This window comes from Caretta caretta, chromosome 1 (assembly GCF_965140235.1).
Source record: "Caretta caretta isolate rCarCar2 chromosome 1, rCarCar1.hap1, whole genome shotgun sequence".
Classification (NCBI taxonomy): Eukaryota; Metazoa; Chordata; order Testudines; family Cheloniidae; genus Caretta; species Caretta caretta.
The window spans coordinates 79,535,113-79,561,972 of NC_134206.1; the positions used below are offsets into that span (position 1 = coordinate 79,535,113).

Sequence of the window (26,860 nt, forward strand, 5' to 3'; positions counted from 1 at the left end):
GGGCGGGGATTTAGGGAAGGGGTTGGAATAGGGGCAGGGAGTGGGCAGAGTTGGGGCAGGGACTTTGGGGAAAGATTGGAATGGGAGCAGGGAAGGGGTGGGAAGAGAGGGTGGGGTAAGGGAGGGGCCTCATGGAAGGGGTGGAGTGGGGGTGGAGGCAGAGGGATGGCTTTTGTATCTTGGTATGAAAAGGTTTCAGTGATGCGGCCCTCGGGCTAATGTACTAGTCCTTATGTGGCCCTCGTGGTGATTTGAGTTTGAGATCCCTGGACTAAGGTGAGCAGGAATAAGTTTTGGAATTAAGGGGCCTCTACTCACTTCTTTTATAATGAGGGAAGTTGCCTCCTTCCATCTCAGTGTAGAACAGGGATCTGTCAAGTAGGCAGGTACCAGATAATTTAAGGTTCTATAAGTCAAAATTAACAAGTTAATTCTACCAGAAGACCAACAGACAACCAGTGCAGATCCCAGAGGACTGGGGCCATGTGTTCCCAGGGAGCTACACTGCTTACCAAGCTAGATGTACTCTGCAAAAGTCTATGAATGGATTTAAAACGCAGTCTCATGTAGATTAATTTTGAAATTCCAAAGGCACATAACAGTAGCGATTTCAAGTACAAATGGAATAAAGCCATCCACAGCACTGGTGTAATATTAGCATCCAACAATAACTGGAAGTTCAAAACCACCCACAAGATGTGAACCTGAGTAACCAATTTTGTAGAATGGGTCAGTCTGATCACAGTTACACCAGTGTCAACCAGAAGAAACTGCATAGCCTTTAACAGAGCTCTGCTGGAGTGACTCTGAAATAACTGAAAACAGAATCTGGAATAGAAGAGGAAGAACCTAAAACAGCAGTAGCAGGAAGCAAAATTGTAATTTGTGTCACATTTCTTTTTCCTGTCAGAGCAAGGTAAAATGCAAACATGTTTGGTAGTTTTTGAAAAGTCCATTGTTTAATTTAAGTAAAAGTTGCAGAATATTTCTAAGTCCCTTTGTTTTCAATTTAAGCAGATTTTTACCAAAAATTCCCATGTTTTACAAAAAGTATTATTTCTTAAACTCAGAGCTGTTTTGAGTTCTGTTTTAGTTTTGCAGCAAACCACACTGATGAACGGAAATCAAAGCATTAATCTACTGAATACCTTTCCCCCCGTCTTTCTGTCAACTAAAATAAATCCATCCCACCATCAACCTCAGCCTGGACCAGTCCACACAAGAGATCCACTTCCTGGACACTACCGTGCTAATAAGCGATAGTCACATAAACACCACCCTATACCGGAAACCTACTGACCGCTATTCCTACCTACATGCCTCCAGCTTTCATCCAGACCACACCACACGATCCATTGTCTACAGCCAAGCTCTACAATTCAACCGCATTTGCTCCAACCCCTCAGACAGAGACAAACACCTACGAGATCTCTATCAAGCATTCTTACAACTACAATACCCACCTGATGAAGTGAAGAAACAGATGGACAGAGCCAGAAGAGTACCCAGAAGTTACCTACTACAGGACAGGCCCAACAAAGAAAATAAGAGAACGCCACTAGCCATCACCTTCAGCCCCCAACTAAAACCTCTCCAATGCATCATCAAGGATCTACAACCTATCCTGAAGGACGACCCATCACTCTCACAGATCTTGGGAGACAGGCCAGTCCTTGCTTACAGACAGTCCCCCAACCTGAAGCAAATACTCACCAGCAACCACACACCACACAACAGAACCACTAACCCAGGAACCTATCCTTGCAACAAAGCCCATTGCCAACTGTGTCCACATATCTTTTCAGGGGACACCATCATAGGGCCTAATCACATCAGCCACACTATCAGAGGCTCGTTCACCTGCACATTTACCAATGTGATATATGCCATCGTGTGCCAGCAATGCCCCTCTGCCATGTATATTGGTCAAACTGGACAGGCTCTACATAAAAGAATAAACGGACACAAATCAGACATCAAAACTTATAACATTCAAAAACCAGTCGGAGAACACTTCAATCTCTCTGGTCACTCGATTACAGACCTAAAAGTTGCAATTCTTCAACAAAAATCTTCAAAAACAGACTCCAACGAGAGACTGCTGAATTGGAATTAATTTGCAAACTGGATACAATTAACTTAGGCTTGAATAGAGACTGGGAGCGGATGGGTTATTATACAAAGTAAAACTATTTCCCCATGTTTATTCCCCCCCCTCACCCCCCACTGTTCCTCAGACGTTCTTGTTAACTGCTGGAAATGGCCCACCTTGGTTATCACTACAAAAGGTTTTTTCCCCCTGTTCTCCTGCTGGTAATAGCTCACCTTAAGTGATCACTCTCGTTACACTGTGTATGGTAACACCCATTGTTTCATGTTCTCTATGTATATAAATCTCCCCACTGTATTTTCCACTGAATCCATCCGATGAAGTGAGCTGTAGCTCACGAAAGCTTATGCTCAAATAAATTTGTTAGTCTCCTAAGGTGCCACAAGTACTCCTTTTCTTTTTTTAAAATAAACCCTGATATTTACCCAGAAAAAATAATAGGTTTTTTGCACTGATTTTCACCTGTGTTTGTTGTGGTGATAATAAACACTGATAAATTCTTGGGGAAAAATAAAATAAAATAAAAACTGAAAACAAAGGGCCCTAAATATTTCAAATGCTAAAGCAACTTTTCGTAACACTGTACTTTAAAGTTCTGTATTGGCAACTTTTTAAGTGTTCCAAAAACTATTGCTATACAACCCTTTTATCATTATTTACATAAAATTAAATATAAAACGATAATTTGGAAAACTGCCGATATTGCAAATTATTGATATTTTTTGTACCCATTCCAACACACCTCCCCCCCCATCACTGCAGTTTCTGGGTTCCCTGGACTGCGTTAGGGGTTCCTAACTGGGTTCGTCTTCCACCTCTTGACATTTGGTTAAGAATCAAGATGCTATATTAACATTCTTGTAAGTGCTTTCCCCCCGCGGAACTCATATGTTACTCTGCTGTGTTTAAAGAGGCTGTTTTCTCAATCATATACATCATGCATTCAGACCAGTTTCATCCTGGGCAAAAGTCTAAGAACATATCATTATAATTAATCTTATAATACAGGTATTTTAAGTAAAATGTATGGAGATGCATGCTCCATAATACAATCATATAACATTCCATGATCATATGAACAAGCCTAGCAGTGTAGATTCCCAGTCCTCTCACCATGCAGAAGAAAAAAAAACTACACCAGAATTCTCTGCTCCACAGTACTAAATAGAAGCAATGTTCATATTAAGCTCTTATCAGTGCACATCTAAATAACCAGGCATTGTTTTTCAATACAAGAACAGCAAAACAATATCAGATAACCTAAAGGAAAGGCACAAGGGAAACATGTGGAGCCATTCAACCTATACTAACAATAGATATTCCGACATTGTCAAGCCAAAGTGTGATGACACTGTGACAAAGCACAGGGCAGACAGCAAACAAATCAACTATCAAAAGCAATACAATGCAATGAACTCTCCAGAGAGGAAGAGGCAAGTGATCTCAAATGGTGACTCTGAAGTGAAAAATATCCAGGCCATTCATAATCCAAAGAACACTGGATAGTATGCTATCTTTTGGGAGAAAGGACAAATTTGGAAGAATGATAGGAAATTCTCAGTCATTGCAGTCTAGAACAATGACAAGAGTTCCCTTTATATTCAGTAGATAAAATCAAGTATGAAGACTGAAGCTGAGGTCAATGTAGTCAGTTTTAGTTCTGATGTTTATCGTGAACAGAGAAATTAGGAGATTGACGTTGGAGACCAGACAGTGAATGTAAGTGGTGTAGAGATGGGGGGTTTGGATTCATGTAAGAGTAAAACGCTTTCTAGAATGATGAAGTTGGTGACCACTAGAGGAAGTGGGAAACTATCAAACTCATGTGTTCAAAAAAGGCAAGGTTTGTTATAGATGGACTTGAATCTACTCTAGAGAATGATGTGCTAATGGGGGCGGGGGATAGTCAAAGGTCTTTTTACTTCTCTAGCGTCTATGAAATCTCAGCCAAACAACAAGATGTACAGAAGAATGAATGTGAAAGCAGACTTCTTTAAATAATAGTTCATTAAATACTCATCCTCACAGCATGAAATAAAGGAAAAAATCCAGTAAAGCAGAATCCTTAAAATAATTTACGAAAGCACTCATCTCCACAGAGAGAGAGAAGGAAAAATGCCTATAATGCTAACACACACACACATATATATATACACACACATACAGAGAGAGAGAGAGACAGAGAGAAAGAGAGAGAGAGTACTTTCAGTACTTCCCAGCAGGATAGAAAGTAAAATATTCATTAAAAATACTATTTATAAAACCACCTCAGACAGGGAAAAGAGAACTAAAGAACAGTAATAAACAAGAGAAAAATAAAAATGATCCCTTTCCCATAATAAACCAACAAGATTAAAATAATTTTAGCACTACTGCAAGATGGTGGAGTTTATATCACACTGCTGAGACACACTATAGTGCTATAAATTACTATATTGTATTGCTTAACATTTGTTTTATTTCTGTTAAGCTGCACTGTATATAATAAAACAATTTGTATTTGTAGAGCACTTTTCATCTGAAGATCTCAAAACGCTTTACAAAAGCAGGTAAGTATAATACCAGCAGTTTACAAAAGGTAAACAGACACAGAAACAAAAGAGTTTGTTTGTTTGTGACCACATTCACACAGCAAGTCAGTGGCAAGCATAGGAAAAGAACCACAGTGATTTGATTCACTATTCAATGTTCTAACTGCACTGCCATGTTTTCCTGCTCAAAATACAAACCTTCTATCTGATTCGTAATGCAGTGACTACCCTGAAGCATGGAAAACTGAGGATTTCACTTAAGTGTGCATCTAATCTGCTTCCCCCAGTTTTCCCCCTTTCCTGGCTCTGCTTGTATCCCCAATTTCCTTAAGTATTAATCAACTTTTCCTCAGCCACTCCCCCCCCAGCCCACTTATACACAATCTATTTTTATTGAACATAAAGTTAGTACTCAAGAAATGGGCCAGAACTGTAACCATGGAAAGTGAAGCTTTCAGTTTATCCACAGAACACATACAGCATGGGCAGTAGCTGTGCAAGCCTCAAGCTTCCTCACACTGCCTCCGATCAACTTGATCCAACTTGACAGAGAGACCTCAACAAAGTGTGAGAGATCAGTTCCACCCGAATCAGGTATGCTTGATTGTTGACATCTCCTGGACCAGTTAATGCTGTTTTGGGCATACAAATACTTATTCTATAGGAGATGCACTCAGTTTGAATAAATTTTATTTTAATTCACCTTGCTGTACACTGACCTAAAGTTGGGATGTCAACTGTAGCACAATACACACAACTAGGATGGTTTCAGAGTAGCAGCCGTGTTAGTCTGTATCCGCAAAAAGAAAAGGAGGACTTGTGGCACCTTAGAGACTAACAAATTTATTTGAGCATAAGCTTTCGTGAGCTACAGCTCACTTCATTGATGGAATGCATCCGATGAAGTGGGCTGTAGCTCACGAAAGCTTATGCTCAAATACATCTGTTAGTCTCTAAGGTGCCACAAGTCCTCCTTTTCTTTTTACAACTAGAATGGGTACCCAATTTTTAATTCCAATATGTAAAGGAATTATTGGCATCAAAAATTGGGAACTGCATTATATTATATCATGCCTGTGTTTACACTGAAGGTGGAACTGTAACAGATTATATTGCTATGTAGTAAGTTCAAATGGCTTAGTGAATGTATTACATTCATTATCGTATTATATAACCTCACATCAGACAGATATCAAAGTTCAGAAATAGGTAGATGTCAGGGCTGATCGAAAATTTTCCATTTGAACTGTTTTGACAGAAAAGTCTTCAAATTAAATAATTTTTTTGGGAAGTGTCTGCTTTCCACAGAAAATTTTTACATTTCATACAAAAACCAGACACTCAAAAACCCAGAAGTTTTCAGCGAAAAACTGTGATTCAGAAATGCTGCCACAGTGCCCTATGGGAGTTTTAGTTTACATGCCTTATGCACCCATTCTCTTCTCTGGCTTGTGCTTCCCAGCCACACTACATCTCCCAGGATGCAATTTGGCAGCTCAGAAAGAAGGGAGACTGTGGTGCATCATGCAACATGTCGTCTGGTCAGGACCCAAGCCCAGAGAGGAGAACTGAGATTCAAGTCACTTGAACTGAAACTTCCATGAGGGACTGCACTGACATTTATTTTAGGAGGAAATGTTTCGGTTTGGGTTTTTTTCTGCCCAGAAAGTCAAAATTAGTTCTAGTAGATGAAAATGCCACAGTCATTTTATGACAATATTGTGACACTAACCGGAAATCAACTGAACAGCTGTATAATGGCACCCTGAATGCGTGGAACAGCCCCCGCTCCCATGTATCAAACACTGTCCCTCTTCTCCTTCAAATCTATCCATAAAGCCCATTACTTATGCCAACTCTTCCTCCATTGAACCCTTCTCCGTTGATGCCATTTTGCTTTCTTACATTTGTACTGGTCATTTTTACCTGTCACACTAGTCCGCAAGTTAGACTGCAAGCTGCTTGGGCATCAGACCTTGCCTTTTTGTGTGTTTTATACTGTGCCATATATGCCTAGTGCACACAATAAAATAAAATAAAATAAATAAATATAATATTGCAGGTATTGGGAACAATCCCATCACAATGGCAGCTAAGCATACTTTTAGCCAGATAAAAACAGAACCAAACTCAATCACAGGAATGGAGATCAAGTTCTCCGCAATGCTTCACAATAGCTGATTCAGCTACCTTGGGAAGGTGAGCAATGACAGATCCCAGGTCCTTCTGTTAGCTGAAATTCTGGACAGCATGATGCATCTTACAGCATACAATATCCCACCTGCTTTTTTTTTTTTACCTGTAAACTTGGCTAACTTGACAAAGTGACTGTACAGTCATTGATATTATTGTCATTATAGACAGTTCAAACAGACCCATTCTACAATTAGGAAAGCAAAAATCTTATAATTAAAAGTTATAAAAAGGCTGGACATGTTTGAATATTAGGGGCCTGCATTTGATCCCCGAGAAATTCATGTAAAATCCCACTGGCTTCAAGACGAACAGGATCTGGCCATAGGCGGGGGGACATATCCAGGCTTTTTAGGCCATCACTTTAATATTAGTCTTGAATACATCACTTTTATAGACTATATTAGGGCCTGAACCTGCAAACCCTTAATACAACTGCTGTCCCGGATCAGGTCCACAGTCTGACTGATTCCCACTGGAATCAGAAAAATGCTCAACAGTAAGGGTGTTCAGGTTCAGGATCAGGGTCAAGACCTTAAACAGGGGGAGAGATAGCTCAGTGGTTTGAGCATTGGCCTGCTAAACCCAGGGTTGTGAGTTCAATCCTTGAGGGGGCCATTTAGGGATCTGGGGCAAAAATTGGGGATTGATCCTGCTTTGAGCAGGGAGTTGGACTAGATGATCTCCTGAGGTCCCTTCCAACCCTGATATTCTATGAATGGCCTTTAGTGCAGGATTTGCTCTGTTTATGAGGGACCATGTAAATGTATGGTTCTGTATAAATGAATCATAATCATATCAGTATTTTAATAATACCATTAAAATACTGGAAATATTATTGTGTATTCCTGGAAGTACGGCAGAATGAAAATGACAAAGTAAATAGATGCAATTTTCTGTGCAGGATGGGAGGATACACACAACGCCAATATGTTGGTGGATCCCTATTTGTGAAGTAGCCATATCACCAAGCTAAACCTGCCATATCATTTCAAGAATAAAAAAGGAACACCATTCGCTATCTGGCTGGAGGAAAGAGTGACAAATTATAAATAAAAAGTAGCAGCAATTTTTTTTTCTGTTACCAACACAGAGAACTCACAAACACTACACTAAAATCAGCTACATGGTATTAAAAAAGCTTTACCATATAATCAACTAAAGGAAATTTGATTGGAAAGTCAAACAGGATATCACAGTATTCAGTCACTTTGAACCTACCAGGTTGCTATTTGCAATAATTAATATTTCAGTCTATTTTCCCTCACTTTCAGTATTAGCTTACGTATATAGTTTACATGTTTTTGTTCCCAAAAGTCAGATATGCAGCAAAGGAAAAGACCCCACATGCTACTCCACCATCGGAATAAAGAGCTGGTGCTGCTATCAACTTTAAAATTTTGGAAATAAGATGGAATACCAGGCTGGTGTGGGTTGGGCTGGGTTATGAACAGATGGATTTCTCTTCTTTCTTTCTTTCTTTCTTAACAAGGGCAAGGGTCATGGTGGATTTTCCATCACTGACCATTTTTAAATCAAGATTTGATGTTTTCCTGGAAGATCTGCTCTAGGAATTTTTGAGAGGACGTTCTACAGCCTGTGGTATACAGAAGGACAGACTAGATCAGTGGTTCTCAAACTAGGGCTGCTGCTTGTTCAGGGAAAGCCCCTGGCGGGCTGAGCCGGTTTGTGTACCTGCCGCAGCCGCAGGTTCAGCCGATCGCTGCTCCCACTGGCCACAGTTCACCGCTCCAGGCCAATGGGGGCTGCAGGAAGGGCAGCCAGCACATCCCTCGGCCCGCGCCGCTTCCCGCAGCCCCCATTGGCCTGGAGCGGCGAACCATGGCCAGTGGGAGCTGCGATCGGCCGAACCTGCGGACGTGGCAGGTAAACAAACCAGGGGCTTTCCCTGAACAAGCGGTGGCCCTAGTTTGAGAACCACAGGACTAGATGATAACAGGGCTCTCTTCTGGCCTTGGAATCTCTAAATCATATTAGAAGGCTAGATTGTAGGCTGCGTGATTCCCAAAGTAACCTAACAGCAGTCATTGCTATCAATACTATCCCGAACTATGATTCAATACACATTTTGGAGATGTATGAATTGAAAAGGGGCTGTTTTGTTTAAAGCATTATTGTCATCACAAAGGCCATGCCTCCAGAACTATATAGCACTTCAGTGAGGCAACTGTTGCAATTATCCTGGCTGTGGTAGAACTGTCATATTTGTTATTATGTATATAGCATCATAGCTGTGCATGATATTTTAGACACATAAGATGAGAAGATCATATGGAAAGAGGAGAAATAGACTTGGGAGAGCAATATTAGCCTTTTCGTAGGTTTTGTCATTGTAGTCATTCTTTTCAACATCCAGTCACTGTCAGCAAAGGGAATGGAAATGGATGAAGCAGAAACTATGGGGTGAATTGAGGATGACAGAAATGATCTTTGAAGAGAGATTTGACGAAAGAGAGTGAAGTGGTGAGAATGGAGGAGATTAAAAGATTTGAAAGTTGATGAAAATTGAGAGCACTTTATTCTGTCTCTCTGAAAAACACTGATGTGGCCCTCCTTTATAGCTACTCCAGTAAGAAAGGACAAATAACATTTTTTGCCCCCAATATTTTGCTTTGGGTTTTCAAATATACCCATATAAAACAGCTGCCATATGGGTACATATGATACATATTACCAAAGTGATTCAGATCAATCAGATAATGATACATAGCTTTCAAGCATCATCTAATTTGCGATGCATTTGTTCCAATTTTGCATCTACAAATGCAAAAAAATAAAATCCTTTTAGCAAAACTAGGGCCTGCAAACACTTATGCAAATGTATAACTTAACTTATGTGAATATAGTTATGCATGTTCTTAAATGTTTTCAGGATCTGAGCCTTATAAACCACAATTTGTATAGGGCTTTTATACTTCATATTCAAGCCACTTAGCACATTTTAGTCCATTGTTTAACATTACTTCTGTTAATGAATTTATTGGCAATGCTCTGTCACTGAAAGGTATCTAACTTTTGCATGTCTCTTTAGTGCAGGGTTTGGGTTTTTTAAAACTATTTCTTGGTACAGCATGAACGTGAACATTTTTCCTGCTGAAATGCCTCATTTTCTCCTGTAAAGAAGCTGGGTTGCTTCTTATATGTTTCTTTCTGAAGCTGGGTACTGCCAGACAAAGATTTTACTGATGATCAAAAGATCTCAAACAGTAGGACACCAGAGAATATTAAATGATAAGCAAATTCAGATTTCTAAGGTAATTCTACCAAGTTATTAGTAATGCTAGCTCTTGTTCCACAGTAGGAGAGGTAATAATGAATCTTTGTTAAAGAGCAATGCAGTAGCTTTTATGTAATGCCTTTTCTTCACTTATGATAAAGTCATTAAAACAGCACTGTCTTCTCGAGACCTCAGACAATAGTCTGCACTAAATCTCCCATGCAAAATTAAGGATAGCATTTCACTGGAAAAATAAGTGTCCACTCTCGCTAATGCTAATGCTTTCCAAAAATTATAAATTTACACTAAATCAGTAAAGCTTTTCAGAGAGCAACTGCTTCACATTTTTTCAAAGCAAATAGAAAATCCATTCCCCTTACAACTCCTCTATTCCATATTTGTCTAGTGATCTCCATCTCCCAGGTCTTGTCTTCATTGCAGTGTTAGCTCGAGATATCACTCAAGTGTTGTCCTTAACCTAACTCCCATCCACACATTTAACTCAAGTTAAATAGTGCTTTAAACTCAAGTAAGCTGGCCTGTTGGAGAGGGCTGGGGTAGGTTGACTTCAAGTGTTGCTAGAGTTAGTAATACAGTGGGGATACGCAACTCTGTGAGGCTAACACAATCACTCTGTGCAGCTTGAGTGTTGTTTTGCAGTGTGACCACTCATGTGAACTATGGTAACTCAAGAGGAATTAATTCACATGTAAACAACTCGAGTTAACACTGCAATGAAGACAAGACCCCACAAAAACCTACTTCCAAAAGTGGAACTGAAGTCAAGATAGGAGTGGCAACTAAAATTGGGTGCATCTTAACTGATTCAAATATGATACATTTTCCAACACACAACTATCAGAAGGCACAGAAAATAATACATCACCAGAATTTTCCATGCTAATTTTGAGAGTCTTATGTGCTCAGGTAATCAGTATTATCATTGCAGCTGGTATACTGGGGGAGAAATTTTCAGATTTGTTTTGTGCAAGTCTATGGCAAGCAATATCTTCAACAAATAGGATTACAGCCTTTTATGCTAACCAGTAGTCAGACACCATTATTTGATTCATGCAGTAATTCACAAATCTTGTTGTTGTTTAAAAAAAAAACAACAATCTTCTGACTACGTCTGGAAGCTATCCTTCAAAACCCAAAGCAGATTGGAAAACTCTAGTGACTCCGTTGCAGTTTAAATTTAAAGCCCTCCTCCTCCCCCCCAGCTCTGCCTTCTTCAAATCCTCCCATTCCTTCAACTTCTATTCATCCATAGTTCATACTTGTACCACCCCTTTTCCCACCAGTTTTAATTTCAGTTAATTATATTAATACGCTTCCTTTCATTATTTCCACTCACCAGCAATGCAGGATTGTTTTTTATTGGTACAGTTTTCAGTGGTGTGTCTAGTCTAATCTAGTTTTCAACAGAGTGATGGAATTTCCACCATTCTTTTAGGTGACTTAGATGGTAAACTCTTTGGGGTAGAGACCATGTCTTTCTATGTGTTTCTACAGCATCTAACACAATGGTGCCCTGATCCTGACTGGGGCCTCTGGACACTATCGCAATAGAAATTAATTAATTAAAACTATTTCACTGTGTAACAGATTCCACTCAGTATGTTTTCCTACTATTCAGCCTAAATCATCACTTTCATGGCCTACTTATTGATTGCCCCTTAAAGATTCATAAAGGTGCTTTATTCTTCTGACTAGACACTACTTTCCTGCCCCAATTAGCAGTGAAGCACATAAACTTCCAAACTAAATTGTGGTCTTTGTCCAAAGCCTCAATCACTGGAAAAAGAGCAATGACATCATTTTCTGAACATACAGAAGTCCATAAAACCTTATTTATAAAAGAACCAAGGAAATTAGGAAATCAAATAAATTGTTAATTTCCTTCTAGTTTCTAAGACCCCAAGTAGGTCTCCCGGTATCCAGTCACACTTTAGTAAAGTATGGAACCTTTTTTATTTAGGGGGCATGCGGTACTTTGCATAACTATTTGCTTTTCTCTATTAAAACACATTTTACTATATTTTCTTTCTAGTCAGTATTAAGAAAGGTTCATGGTATACATGAGTTTCATGCCAACCCACCAGAAGATATTAGAAAGATTACCACTAAAGGATCAGTCTTTTCAGCACTATGGTTTATAAAAAGCGCCCAGTTTGGTTGCCTTCTCACGCTCCATACTTTATTGCATTATGCCATCTCCTTATGTGTGCTGAGGGTGCTCCTGTATCACCTTTAAGAAGTTGCACAGATGAATCAGAATTCCCTTAAATGGGGTCTTTCCTCTCAGAATGAAGCTGGGAGGACATTTTAGGCAACTGTTCTTCCACTTCAAAATCCTTCAAAGTGGGCCCCATAAAGCTCAGTCGTCTCCCCCATATTGTTCAAAATCTAAATGAAGCCATTGGGAGAGGAGCTGGAAAAACACAGGCTGAAGTGTTAGCAGCTAACAGTCATCTCTAAATCAACAAAATTACCCCTTCTATTATATCTGCTGCCTAATGAGGGCATTTGTCTACAGAAGGTTACGTTGTTCTGCAATATTTGAATCCTTGTGCACTCCTCAGTGCTACTGGATACTCATATAAGGACTGCCATAATAAGACAGTATCCTATCACCATCATCAGTGTCAAGCTAAACCCAAATAAGGATCCACATAGTTCCAAAAACTTTCAATATATCTTCTTAGAGTACAGATTGCTCTCCACTCCCAGTGGATGAGTTTGGCAGTTGACAGAGAACTAGCCTCAGGAAGACAACAGAGAGAAGTGCACACCATGCAGGGGAGAAGCTGTCCACTGGAAAGTCTGGAAACAATTACCAAGACACTGAAGAAGAAAGGGGGGATTTGTCTGGAAACCCCTACTTACCCCTTGTTCAGATTCCAACAATTCTGTTTTGACTCTGACTGCCGGCATCCCATCCAGCATTAACATTCTGTTCTCAAAGGCGTTGATGTCCTAAGGAAGGGGATAAAAAGAGAATCAAAGGTCAACTTAAATGAAAAAAATGTTTGGCTCAGTTCACCTACAATGCTGCTGATGCAGTACCAGTTAGCTGGTTTTTGCTATAAGTTTATTAAAATGAGAATGCAGGACCATCAATTTGCTAAATCCCTAACATGAACACTCACAAAAGTTTGGGAATTAATGTTATTTGGTACATAGTTACCATCAACTTGTTAATTATATTTAAAATACTGTCAACTCTCCTATCAATTACCTATATGTAAAGAAACTAAATCTCTGTGGTACAGCAGGTAATAATTTTCTGATATCTTCATTTGAAGCAGATATATATGTATCATCTCTCATTCACTGCTAAACTATCAATGACCACCTCCAATCCACTACTCATGCCAGCCTCCCTCACCCACTTGTTACATTTTCAAACAAGCACCTTTGTGCTTTATCCCATGCTGTCCCACATGCTTGAGAGGAACTCCCCATAAATATCCACAAAACTAACTCATTATCCAGCTTCAAAACCCTCCTCAAAACTCTCTTTTGCGATGATGCCTACAAAAAAATTTGATAATAGTAAGGCTGTTGGGCTGAGACTACTGCCTATCATACTGACCAATACTGTCTCATTGTTTGCTTGTACTCCCCACCCGTCTGCCTGTACCCATCTGTTGTCTCTTGTCTTATACATTCCAAGGACCCTCTTTTTGTTCTGTGTTTATACAGCACCAAGCATAATGGGGCGCTGGTCATTAACTAGATCTCCTAGGCCAGGGGTTCCCAAACTTGTTTTGTGGCTTGTTCAGGGTAAGTCCCTGGCGGGCCGCGAGACGCTTTGTTTACCTGCATATCCCCAGGTAAGGCTGCTCGCAGCTCCCAGCGGCTGCAGTTCACCGTTCCCAGCCAATGAGAGCTGCGAGCGGCCATACCTGCGGACGCTCAGGTAAACAGAGCGTCTTGCGGCCCGCTAGGGGCTTACCCTGAAGAAGCCGTGAGACAAATTTGGAAATCCCTGTCCTAGGCACTTTAGTAACTCAAATAATTAATATATATATATATATATATATATATATATATATATATATATATATATATAATACACACACACACACTTCCTCTTTGCTAATATTGAAAACTTTAGGGTTAGAATTGGCAGCCTTGTGTCCACACACGGAAGAGCAATTATTCAGGAAGAGCAATTTCTGAATAGCTATTTCAGAATAACTTCATGTGTCGACAAGCCCTAGATCTGACGGGAGGAGAGGGGGAGTCCACAAATAACTAAGTAACTGTATTCCCAAATACCTTGTTTTCATGCTAAGCTATTTTTAATGTAACAAAATAAAATAATGGTGTTCTTTGGAGTGACAGGACAGCAACGTTAAGTTCAGGGACAAAACTTCACGAGTAATACTCTGCACTTTTCAAATGGGTATCTCAACTACTTTTACAAATAGGCACTACACTGGCCTGTGGGTAAAAAAAGCAGTGGGTAAAAAAAGCTGTACCAATGAATACAATGGGGTGGATGAAGGCAATTCTTCCATCCTCTTCTATATCACTGAGGGTTAGGTACAAGCCATCTTAGCTACAGAAATATAAATATTGCTACAACTATTTTACCAAGTGGACAACAAAGGCACACATAGGTGAAAAGTGACTTCTCAAGGTAACCCAACAAATAAGGGACAGACTCTGGAACAGAATCTTTAAGTCATGAATCCACGCCCCTACTGTAACCACTAGTCTTCCTCCTCAGTAACGACAAGCTAATGGGAAGTCTTCCTTATATTATTCGGCGAGCAGCACATCAGTATAATACTCTCCAGTGCATTTATTTATTTTGAAAGCATGTGTTCACTACTATATTTCTTCACACAATTTCTTTTCATTTTACAAATTGAAAGGTGTGAAAATTGGTGCTAACCCAAGTAGAGTGTCCCTCCAGGATGGGCGGGAGTGTCGACAACTCCAGAAAGGCACAGCTACTTTGATCACATGATTACCTTTGTGAAGTTTTTTGGGAAATGGACCTGACTAGGAAACTGATCTTAAGAGATCACTTATGAGCATGGAATTTGGTCAATTAAAAAAAAGCAAAAAATAAAAAACAGGAAAATATCTTTAAAAGCATTTTGAGGACTACACCTGCCCAAGAGTCTCAGTTTTCATGAGAATACTAGTAGTCAGGTCTTAAAAACATTTCTACCTCCCCTGTTGCTGCATAAATAACTCACAGTAAAAGAGGAAAACTCAGACTATCTGGTGAAGTGCTCTGTGCTGACGGGACAGCTCTCCTGCCGGCATAATAAAACCACCTCGGCAAAAGGCAGCAGCTATGTCATTATGCGAAGCTCCGTCTCTGACATAGCGCTGTCCACACTGGTGCTAAGGTCAGTATAACTTACATCATCATCGCTTGGGGGGGTGGCTTATTCATACCCCTCAATGACATAAGCTACATCGACATAAGTGGTAATGTGTACAAGCCTGAAAACAGGAAAACTAACATCTCAGTTTTCAAGGTACTCCCCAGGGGCAGACCAATTAGCCCATTTAGGGCCATACTGTCTTAAGTGGGGCTCTGTGTGTAGCAGCTTGCAGGAAAAAGGTGGTGGGGGGGGACACTGAAATTGATTATACATAAAATGCTGCCATGTGTACCTGTCAATGTCCCTTCCCCACTCTGAACTCTAGGGTACAGATGTGGGGGCCTGCATGAAAGACCCCCTAAGCTTATTCTTACCAGCTTAGGTTAAAAACTTCCCCAAGGTACAAACTTTGCCTTGTCCTTGAACCCTATGCTGCCACCACCAAGCGTTTTAAACAAAGAACAGGGAAAGAGCCCACTTGGAGACGTCTTCCCCCAAAATATCCCCCCAAGCCCTACACCCCCTTTCCTGGGGAAGGTTTGATAAGAATCCTCACCAATTGGTAAAGGTGAACACAGACCCAAACCCTTGGATCTTAAGAATAATGAAAAATCAATCAGGTTCTTAAAAGAAGAATTTTAATTAAAGAAAAGGTAAAAGAATCACCTCTGTAAAAACAGGACGGTAAATACCTTACAAGGTAATCAGATTCAAAACATAGAGAATCCCTCTAGGCAAAACCTTAAGTTACAAAAAGACACAAAAACAGGAATATACATTCCATCCAGCACAGCTTATTTAGCAGCCATTAAACAAAAGGAAATCTAAAACACATTTCTAGCTAGATTACTTACTAACTTAACAGGAGTTGTAAGGCTGCATTCCTCATCTGCTCCCTGCAAAAGCATCACACAGACAGTCAAACCCTTTGTTTCCCCCCACTCCAGACTGTATACAGAAAGGTGGTTACCCTTCCGTTTATATTTATGACACGCCCCCAAAATCACAGATAGGGTGAAATACTGGCTGTGATTTCTTCCTGGAGCTCTAGGAGAAAACAGAGTTAATAAGATACATGCATCTCTAAATATACTACTGACTGTATAAAGACTAACAATATTTTCCACATCTCAAGGACAATTTTAACCGGTTGATTCTGGGAAACTTTCACGGGAGAGTGAATCAGCCACTTTGTTAGAAACTCCTGAGATGTGTTGGATGTCGAAATCAAAATCTTGGAGAGCTAAACTCCACCGAAGAAGTTTTTTGTTATTTCCCTTGGCGGTATGAAGCCACTGTAGCGCAGCATGGTCGGTTTGCAGGTGGAAACGCCATCCCCAAACGTATGGGCATAGCTTTTCCAGAGCCTAGACAATGGCATAACATTCCTTTTCACTGATTGACCAGTGGCTTTCCTTCTCAGACGTGTTTCTCAGCAAGAAGCTGACAGGATGGAACTCTTGATCCGGTCCTTCCTGCATTAAGACTGCTCCCACACCACACTCGGATGCATCTGTGATTACTAGGAACGGTTTGTCAAAGTCTAGGGCCCTTAGCACAGGGTCAGACTTGAGTGTAGCTTTAAGCTGGTTAAAGGCCTTCTGACACTCTTCGGTCTACTGAACGGCATTTGGCTGTTTCTTTTTGGTTAGGTCTATCAGTGGGGCGGCGATTTGGCTGTATTGCGGTACAAATCGTCTGTAATATCTGTCCAAGCCGAAGAAGGATTGGACCTGTTTCTTTGACTTTGGGACAGGCTACTTTTAGATAGCATCCACTTTGGCCTGTAAGGGGGTTGATAGTTCCTTGACCCACCTGGTGTCCAAGGTAAGTCACTCTGTTTAGGCCTATTTGACACTTCTTAGCCTTAATAGTTAGTCCTGCCTCCTTTATGCGCTCAAAGACTTTTTTTAGATGTTCCAGGTGTTCTGCTCAGGAATCCGAAAATATGGCCACATCATTAAGGTAGGAGACTATATATTCTCCTAATCCCCCTAGGAGACCATCTACAAGTCTTTGGAAGGTGGCGGGTGCATTCCGCAGCCCAAAAGGGAGTACATTAAATTCATACAGCCCGACATGTGTGGTGAAGGCTGACCTTTCCTTGGCGGATTCATCTAGCGGTACCTGCCAGTACCCCTTGGTTAAGTCCAAGGTAGAGATGAACTGGGACCGACCCAGTTTCTCCAATAGTTCATCTGTGCATGGCATTGGATAGTTGTTTGGGTGAGTTACAGCATTTAGCTTATGGTAGTCCACAAAAAAACGTATCTCCCCATCTGGTTTGGGAACTAGAACCACTGGAGATGTACAGGATCTCCCGTTCTACAGCAGTTTTAGCTTGAGGAGACACCCCGTAAGGTCGGGCTGTAATTGGGTGAACATTACCTGTGTCAATGGAGTAGTATGCCCGTTCAGTCAGTCCTGGGGTGGCTGAGAATGTTGACGTGTAGCTAGTGCACAACTCCTTGATCTGCTGTCGCTGCATACGCCCAAGGGTCATGGAGATGTTTACCTCTTCTACGCCACCATCACTTTTCCCTTCGTAGTAAACACCTTCAGGCCACTCAGCATCATTTCCTCCCTGGGCTGTAAACTGACAAACCTTTAATTCTCTGGAATAAAAGGGCTTAGGAAATTAATATGGTACACCTTAGGCTTTTGTTTGGAGGTGGGGAATGCTATGAGATACTTAACAGCTCCCAGGCGCTCTTGGACCATGAATGGCCCTTCCCACGACGCTTCCATTATATGGGCCTGGAGAGCCTTTAAGACCATGACCTGGTCCCCTACTTTGAAGGAACGCTCTCTGGCATGTTTATCATACCAGGCTTTTTGCTCTTTTTGAGAATCCTGTAGGTTTTCTTTAGCAAGGGCTAAAGAGATTCAGAGGGTGTTTTGTAGGTTGGTTACAAAGTCCAGAATGTTAGTTCCTGGAGAAGGTATAAACCCCTCCCATAGCTGCTTCATCAACTGTAATGGCCCCTTAACCTCACGGCCATATACAAGTTCAAATGGTGAAAACCCTAAACTAGGATATGGTACAGCTCTGTAGGCAAAGAGCAACTGCTGCAACACTAGGTCCCAATCATTGGAGTGCTCATTTACAAATTTATGTATCATGGCCCCCAAAGTTCCATTAAACTTCTCCAGGCCATTTGTTTGATGATGGTAAGGGGTGGCAACCAAGTGGTTCACCCCATGAGCTTCCCAAAGACTTTCCATAGTTCCTGCCAGGAAATTAGTTCCTGCATCTGTGAGCATGTCAGAGGGTCAACCTACCCTGGCAAAAATGTCTCCTAGTGCCTGGCACACACTTTTAGCCCTGGTGTTGCTTAGAGCTACTGCTTCTGGCCATCGGGTGGCAAAATCCATGAAAGTCAGTATGTACTGCTTCCCTCTGGGTGTCTTTTTCGGAAAAGGACCCAGAATATCCACAGCTACTCGCTGAAATGGAACTTCAATGATGGGGAGTGGCTGGAGAGGGGCTTTGACCTGGTCTTGGGGTTTTCCCACTTTTTGGCATACCTCACAAGACCGGACATAGGTAGAAACATCCTTGCCCATTCTCTCCCAGTGGAATGACCTCCCCAAACGGTCTTTGGTCCTGTTCACCCCCGCATGGCCACTAGGATGATCGTGAGCTAAGCTTAATAGCTTTACCCAGGACTTAGTTGGAACTACCAACTGTCTCTGAGGATGCCAGTCTACCTGGCGTCCACCAGAAAGTTTCCTTGTATAAAAGTCCTCTTTCTACAACAAACCCGGATCGATTAGAAGAGCTGAGAGGCGGTGGGTTGCTCCTTGCTGCCGTCCAAGCTCTCTGGAGGCTTTCATGTGCTTCCTGTTCGGTCTGCAACTGTTCCCTTGATGCTGGAGACATCAGTTCCTCATTGGATTGTGGACCTGGGCTTGGTCCCTCTGGAAGTGATGCTGGTGATGGGGCTGTTTCCATTGACTGTGAACCGCTTTCCACTGGTGCACTATGTTGGGGTTCAGGTTCCGGCTGAGCCTCTTGTGTAGGGTTATCGGCTGCTGCCCGTGCTGGTTCAGTGGGGCCCTCTGTTGTTGGGGTTGCAAGTACTGGATTCAATGCTGGCAATGTTTCTGGTGCTGCTTGTTCCACCGGTGCAGTTTCTGAGACTGGCTCTGTCTGGGTCTCTGTGACTGGATCCACTAGTGCTGTTGCAGACATTGGCATGGGGTCTGGTTCCATCACCTCTGACCGGGTCCTCGGAATAGAGCTAGGTGTGACAGTTTCCTTAGCCTGGCTGCAGGTGACCATTTCCACCCTCTTGGCTAGCTTCACATGATTGGCCAAGTCTTCCCCCAGCAGCATGGGGATGGGATAATCATCATAGGCTGCAAAAGTCCACATTCCTGACCAGCCCTTGTACTGGACCAGCAACTTGGCTGTAGGCAAGTCAAAAGAGTTTGACTTGAAGGGTTGAATCGTCACTTGGATCTCTGGGTCAATTCAATTGGGGTCCACTAAGGAAGCATGGATAGCCGATACTTCTTGTCCCGTGTCCCTCCACATGATGACCTTCTTCCCGCCCACACTCACAGTTTCCCTCCGCTCTGAGAGTATTTGGGAGGTATCTGGGCCTGAGGACCTCTGGTGTGATTCCAGTGCAATGAACTGTAATCTGTTGGGGTTCTTGGGGCAGTTGGCCTTTACATGCCCCAGCTCGTTACATTTAAAACATCGTCCAGCTGACGGGTCACTGGGGCGAGGTGGGTTGCTGGAGAATGGTGTGGCGGGACGATAAGGTGTCTGGAGTGTTCCTTGGGGTGTAGTGGGGCCTTGGGCTGCCCTCGGTAGTAGGGTGTGGTCTGAGGGTGTCCCTTCTGGTATCCGCTCCAAATGAGACCAGGGCTGTTCCTCTCTCCTCCTTCCACCCATTTTGTTCCAGTTTGCCCCGCCTCTCTGGCGGTCTGGGACTGCTCGTATTGATCACCATAAGAAAAAAGACTTTCTGCTGAGTCCATTTTCTTATCCCAAAAACACTGTTTTATTTCCTCCTTGGACTTGTTCAGGAATTGCTCCTGTATCATCAAATCACACATTCCTTCAAAACTAGTTACACCACTTCCTTTGACCCATTTATCTAACAGATCCTTCATCTGGTTTACATAAGCCACATTACTTAAAGGCCCTCTCTTAAGGGCTCTAAATTTTACTCTATAAGTTTCAGGTGTAACTTGAAATTGTTTAGAACCAAATTCTTAAGTTTACCATAGTCAGAAGCCTCCTCAATAGGCATCTTATTGAATATGTCCAGAGCTCTTCCAGTCAATTTTGCGAGCAATGTGGTCATCTTGTGAGCTTCAGGAATTTGATGGACTGTGCACAGTCTCTCAAAGGTGAGAAAATACTCAGCAATATCCTTGGATTCCTCATACTGTGAACATAGTCGCTCCCATTTGTGGATTGTTGGGGAAGGATTGTTAGGGTTATTCGGTATATTCTGCTGAGCCTTTGCCTTCTTCATCTCTAGTGCATGCTTCCTCTCTTTTTCCTTTGCCTCCATTTCTCTCCTGTGGGCAGCCTCCATTTCTTTTTCTTTGGCTACTTGTGCATCCATCTCCATCTGTCTGAGTTCTACCCATCTTTCACGTTCCTTTTGTTTTTCCTCAGTGTCAAATCTGGCTAATTCCAGCTTCTGTTGAACAGTGCAGTCTGTCATCCTAACTTCTCTGTTTTTAACTAACTCTCAGGTGTAAACCTGATACCTTTTTCTCTGATAGCTGTTCTCAGCATACAGAAAAATCCTTTTGTTATGCCTGCTGCTCAGTCCCACAGGCAGAGAGACAGAATCTTCAGCTGCAATCCCCTTTTACAAAACCCTTTAAAATCCTGCTGTGCTTCTGATTCAAAATGATCTCTGGTTCAGAATGATCCCACTGCTCTGCCACCATGTCAACGTTCCTTCCCCACTCTGAACTCTAGGGTACAGATGTGCGGACCTGCACGAAAGACCCCCTAAGCTTATTCTTACCAGCTTAGGTTAAAAACTTCCCCAAGGTACAAACTTTGCCTTGTCCTTGAACCCTATGCTACCACCACCAAGTGTTTTAAACAAAGAACAGGGAAAGAGCCCACTTGGAGACGTCTTCCACCAAAATATCCTCCCAAGCCCTACACCCCCTTTCCTGGGGAAGGCTTGATAAGAATCCTCACCAATTTGTACAAGTGAACACCTACCCAAACCCTTGGATCTTAAGAATAATGAAAAATCAATCAGGTTCTTAAAAGAAGAATTTTAATTAAAGAAAAGGTAAAAGAATCACCTCTCTAAAAACAGGATGGTAAATACCTTACAGGGTAATCAGATTCAAAACATACAGAATCCCTCTAGGCAAAACCTTAAGTTACAAAAAGACACAAAAACAGGAATATACATTCCATCCAGCACAGCTTATTTAGCAGCTAGTAAATAAAAGGAAATCTAACACATTTCTAGCTAGATTACTTACTAATTTAACAGGAGTTGTAAGGCTGCATTCCTGATATGTTCCCAGCAAAAGCATCACAGACAGACAGACAAACCCTTTGTTCCACCCCCTCCAGATTTGAAAGTATCTTGTCCCCTCATTGGTCATTTTGGGTCAGGTGCCAGCGAGGTTATCTTAGCTTCTTAACCCTTTACAGGTGAAAGGATTTTGCCTCTGGCCAGGAGGGATTTTATAGCACTGTATACAGAACGGTGGTTACCCTTCCCTTTATATTTATGACAGCACCAAAGTCAACAAGCTGAACAAAACTTCCTCTAATCTTTTAATAATAATCTTAGATACTACAATAAATTACAGTTTCAGACAAAATAACTGACTTTTAAAAGGCAAGCTAAGTTGTTCAGCTGTTCCCTAGTAAAATCTCTCTCCATAGCGTGGCAAGCTTAAAAATACTGGATACAATGAAGACAAAGAAAATTAAAAATATAATGCTTTAATTTAATTTCTTTTATTTGGATACCTTGATTTTTATCAGGGGTTGAGGGGAAGGGACTACCATACCAACAAAATAACTCAGTGAAATTGTTCCAGACTTAAAATTCCTCTTCCCAGCAAGGGTGGTGTATTGTTTACTTATCAGGAATTGATCTCATGTGCTAGGGCGTCACTTAACTTCAGTGGTTTGGATGTGGTTTAGGGTGGAGCAGCAAAGGCAGCCAGCATGGCATTCCAAGCTCTCTAATGCTTTTATTCCACTAGCTAGGAAGTCCCTTCTCTTTCATGATTTATAAGAAGCACAGTTTTGAGTTTTACAGCAAGATCAGGAATATAGCATAATAAAGCATCCCTTAGGCTGTTTAGTTTGTAGATAAAGAAGGATGAGATGATCCCTACTTCACATCCCTAAGGAGGTCTAACCCAAATGAAAAGGGGAAGAGACTTTCTTGTGCAGGAGGCACAAGCAGAAGGGGATGAAAAAAACAGACAAAGAGCGATTCAGAAAAGGCAGGTTTAATGAACTGTTAGAATCTGATTAGAGGTTAATGTCCCTTTTAGTGCTTTGTACCAATTTACAGCTGATATACTTTAACCATTTTTCCCACTGGCTGTGATAAACTCATTAGTTTTAAAAATACAAGCTAACCAGAGTCTTCAAAGTTTAAAACTGATAAATCATGGAAACCTGACTAGTTCATGTATCATTTAACACATTTACATTTAACTAAATTTTCATGACTCCCCCCTCCATTTGTTGCCTAAAATCATATTTCTTAAGATGTAAGTTCTCCCTTTTGAACTGTGGTCTGAAGAATGAGCATAGTGAACAGTTCTGGCTTTTGGATCATGTATAACTTGGACTGGGAATAATCACAGAAACAGACTTCTCCCAAATCATTTCTTTTTTCACTTAAAACTAACCGGTTAACTTGGGACATGGTCTGCTACCTCCCAAGCAGATCTAGTCTGTATATCATAAGTAAAAATGAAATGTTTAGCCCAATATTCACATATACAGCTGATCTTTCAAACTTATGCTCTCCTGCTCTAACAAGCATTAATTCTGCAGTATGTTCAAAACCATTCAGGAAATAGAATGTAATTGCCAAGGTTTGCATACAGTGTATAATCGTCTAAGGAGAATGGCCTTGATTCATTCCTACAGAGATAGGGGGTGCAAATCATATTCCCTTTTGTTTCTCCATGGACAACCATGCCAGGTGGAGCATTCACACCTGAGTGCGCCAGGATGCTGTACTGCCAACACATGAGGAGGACAGCCTTAATTTATTATGGTCAGGTTCAATAAGACCCCAACAAGAGGTCACCAAGGAGATGTACTGAACCAGCACATCTTTCAGGCCACACTCCTTCCCTGGCTGGCCTCACCCAGTTTGTGGGCTGTACCATCTGGCTGCAGTTCCTCCCCCACTCCCCACATAGCACAGACTGCAAGTGACATGAGCTAATCTAACACCCCTTTTTGCTTCCCCACTCTCCGAGATGGATTCAGATAATCTACCTAGCTAAAAATGTTAATTTCAAAATGCAGCAGACGTGTAGTCCTAAATAGGGGATACTGTCAAACCTGACCCTACATGTTCCTAATCAAAAGATCTGTTCTCTGGAATTGATAAACCAATTGATCCTAAAGAGAGACAGATTTATTTATCAGTGCCATCAGTTCAGGCCTCTCACTGCCCCTGTTTTGATGTTCACTGTGTGGACAGCTTCGCAAATAAACAACAGACCCAGAGTTGCATTCTGTGCAGCTTCTTTCATCTATAATAATAAATACTATTAACTACCACCTATCTTTTGTCTACTGATTTTCGTCAGTAGATCTCAAAAGGCTTTACAAAGGAGGGAAGTATCATTATTCCCATTTTACAGATGTGGAAACTGAAGCACAGGGAGGATTGTGACTTGCGTACAGTCACCCAGCAGATCAAGGCAGAGGCAGGAATTGAACCCTGGTCTTCTGAGGCCCATCTAGCACCCTACAGTGGAAGCGAGCACTTTCATTGAGCAAAAATGTTGCAATTCAACATACACCGTCTTCTTCTTGTATGTGCAGTCACACATCACCTGCTAAAGCTTTTACCCCTCATGCTGAATTTTTTTATGTTTGATTTCCACACGAAGGTGACCTTTTTGTTGTTTAATCAAAATTTGCTTAACCATTTCTGAGCAAGAGAGAGAGAACAAATAAATAGAACACTTCTCTAAGTATAAAAAAAAATCTCTCATGACTATTTTTGAAACAGCTGTGGAAGGAAATTTGACTGTTGCTGAGAAGAACCTTTGAGGGTAAATTGGTTTTAAATTTGATCGAGCTATGGTGCATACTTTTGAAAAATCATCCTCAATTTTTAACAACTAGAGCTGTAGACACGGTGAGTGTCAGGTCTTCTTTCCATGTATGAGTGGTAATTTTCTTGCATATTCAAGAACAAATAGAAAAATTATAATAAAGCAACATATTTTATAGTCCTTAATGAAGCAGGGCCCTTTAGAAATAATACCTATTTCTTAGATAGCATATTTTATTGGTAGATCTCAAAGCCCTTTACAAGGTGGTCACTATCTTTATTCTGACCTGAAACACAGAAAGGTGAAGTGACTTGTCCAGAGTAGCCCACCAGGCCAGTGGAAGAACTTAGGTCTCCCAAGTCCTGGTTCAGTGCTCTATCCCCGAGACCTCATTGCACTGAAGGTCTCTCATCTGCGATCTCCTTACTTGCATATTGGATGAGGCCAGATTCCATAGTCTTTATTTCACCATATTTGGAATATTGTATATACTTTTGAATGCCCTGATATAGGATTTTGACAAACTGGAGAGAATTGAGAACAGAATAAAAAGAATGAAAGGATTCAAGAGGAGTGACCAAGAAAAAACAAAAACCACAATGTACCTAAATATACATAGCTTGTGTGAAAAAACTTGAGGTGATTTGACAAACTTCAAATATCTGATTGGTTTTAAGAGTAAAACAAGGGAGGTGTTTATTGTAGTCCCATGAGAAATATGTGAAGAAAAGGTGATGAACATGAGCAAAAGAAAATATACACTGAACATAAGCAACATTTTTAACAATAAATTTGATTCAACTACGTAATGGTATCCTAAGGTAGAATCCTGGTCGTAAGAGTCACAGCTTGTCTAGACTACGGAGTCTTTGAAAGAATAGCTACACTGCTATAGCCACACCAACTGAAAGAGCCTTCTAGTGGAGATGCAGCGGAAGCCCACAGAAGGAGTTCTGTCTGTATAGCTAAACCACCTCCCCAAACATTATTATCTAAGCCAATGGTGCTCAAACTTTTCCTGTCGTTACCAGTAGTGGAATCAGTCCATGTCCCCATTCAATTACTGCACAGCTGGCTCAGCAGAGGAGCTTGGGCTGACTACAGAGCTGGGGACAGAACTGGGGATGCGGGAGGAGCTGGGACGAGAGGTGGAGCTGGCCTGGGGGTGGAGAGGAAATGAGGAAAGAGCTGGGCTGGTGGGGATGGAGCACAGAATGGAGCTGTGACTGGGGCCCAAGCTGGGCTGGGGGCAGAACAGGGTCCAGGGCAGAGCTGTGGCTGGAACTGGGCTGGGGATGAAGCAGGGGGCAGAGCGGAGCTGTGGCTGGAGCTGGGCGGGGAGAGAGCAGGGCTGGGTGGTCCTCTTTCTCTACCCTTCGTGGGAGCTGGCCCAGGGCCCAGTGCACCCCCCCCAAACGTTCCTCCAAGCCTAGTTAGGGGGGCATGCCCCACAGTTTGGAGACCACTGATCTAAGCCAACAAAAGCACTCTTATGTCTGTATAGTTGCATCGGCACCAGGGTTTTTGCTGGCATAGCTATGTTGGCCAGTGGTATGACTTTTTCCCACACACCTAGCCAGCACAGCTATTCTGGAAAAAACTTTGCAGTGTAGACTAAACCTTACTGAGAAGTAGACTGACTAAGATACTTGTGAATGTGACACAAGAAGAAATTTTGCTCTGGCAGGGAAACGTACATAAACGAATAGAGCTTTCCATCTATGATTTCTATTATTCTAATTTGACTTCATTAATAGATTCACCATTCCAACCTACACAAAGTGTTTTACCATTAAGGCGCATTCAGACTCCTACCCTAATCCGCTCATACAGAAGCCAATAGCTAAACTCAACTCCCATGGACTTCAGGGGGTACAGGATTGGATCCTTATCCGAGAATTTTCTGTATATGTTGTAATAATATGGCTTCCTGTGAGAGCAAAGATCTTTTAGCACAAATGCGTACTCAGCATGTGTGTTCGAGCCTCCCTTTGAACTATATATGAGAATACCAAAGGCACTGTTTCATGGATAAGTAACAACTGGGTTTTGAAATATCTTTATGAAAAGGGCAAAATGGGATTGTATAAACTGAAAAGATAAAAGGATAAAATTTTCCCCCTAAAGATTTTCCTTCAAACCACAGCAACAAATATTCTACCTG

General features: G+C 41.6%; 1 protein-coding gene across 9 annotated transcripts in view; it reads right to left on the reverse strand.

Moving 5' to 3' along the window:
• The window catches only part of KLF12 (KLF transcription factor 12), a 370,886-nt gene that overhangs the window by 183,785 nt on the left and 160,241 nt on the right, over window positions 1–26,860 (reverse strand). For 6 of the 9 annotated variants that reach the window (XM_048852274.2, XM_048852249.2, XM_048852283.2 and 3 more), the window contains exon 3: window positions 12,962–13,051. The exons of 1 other annotated variant lie outside the window; for it this stretch is intronic. In XM_048852274.2, coding sequence (XP_048708231.1) covers window positions 12,962–13,051 — 90 coding nt within the window. Of the gene's footprint in view, window positions 1–12,961; window positions 13,052–26,860 lie in introns of those variants that run through there. 2 more of the 9 variants (XM_048852284.2, XM_075129025.1) reach the window with 1 other exon arrangement.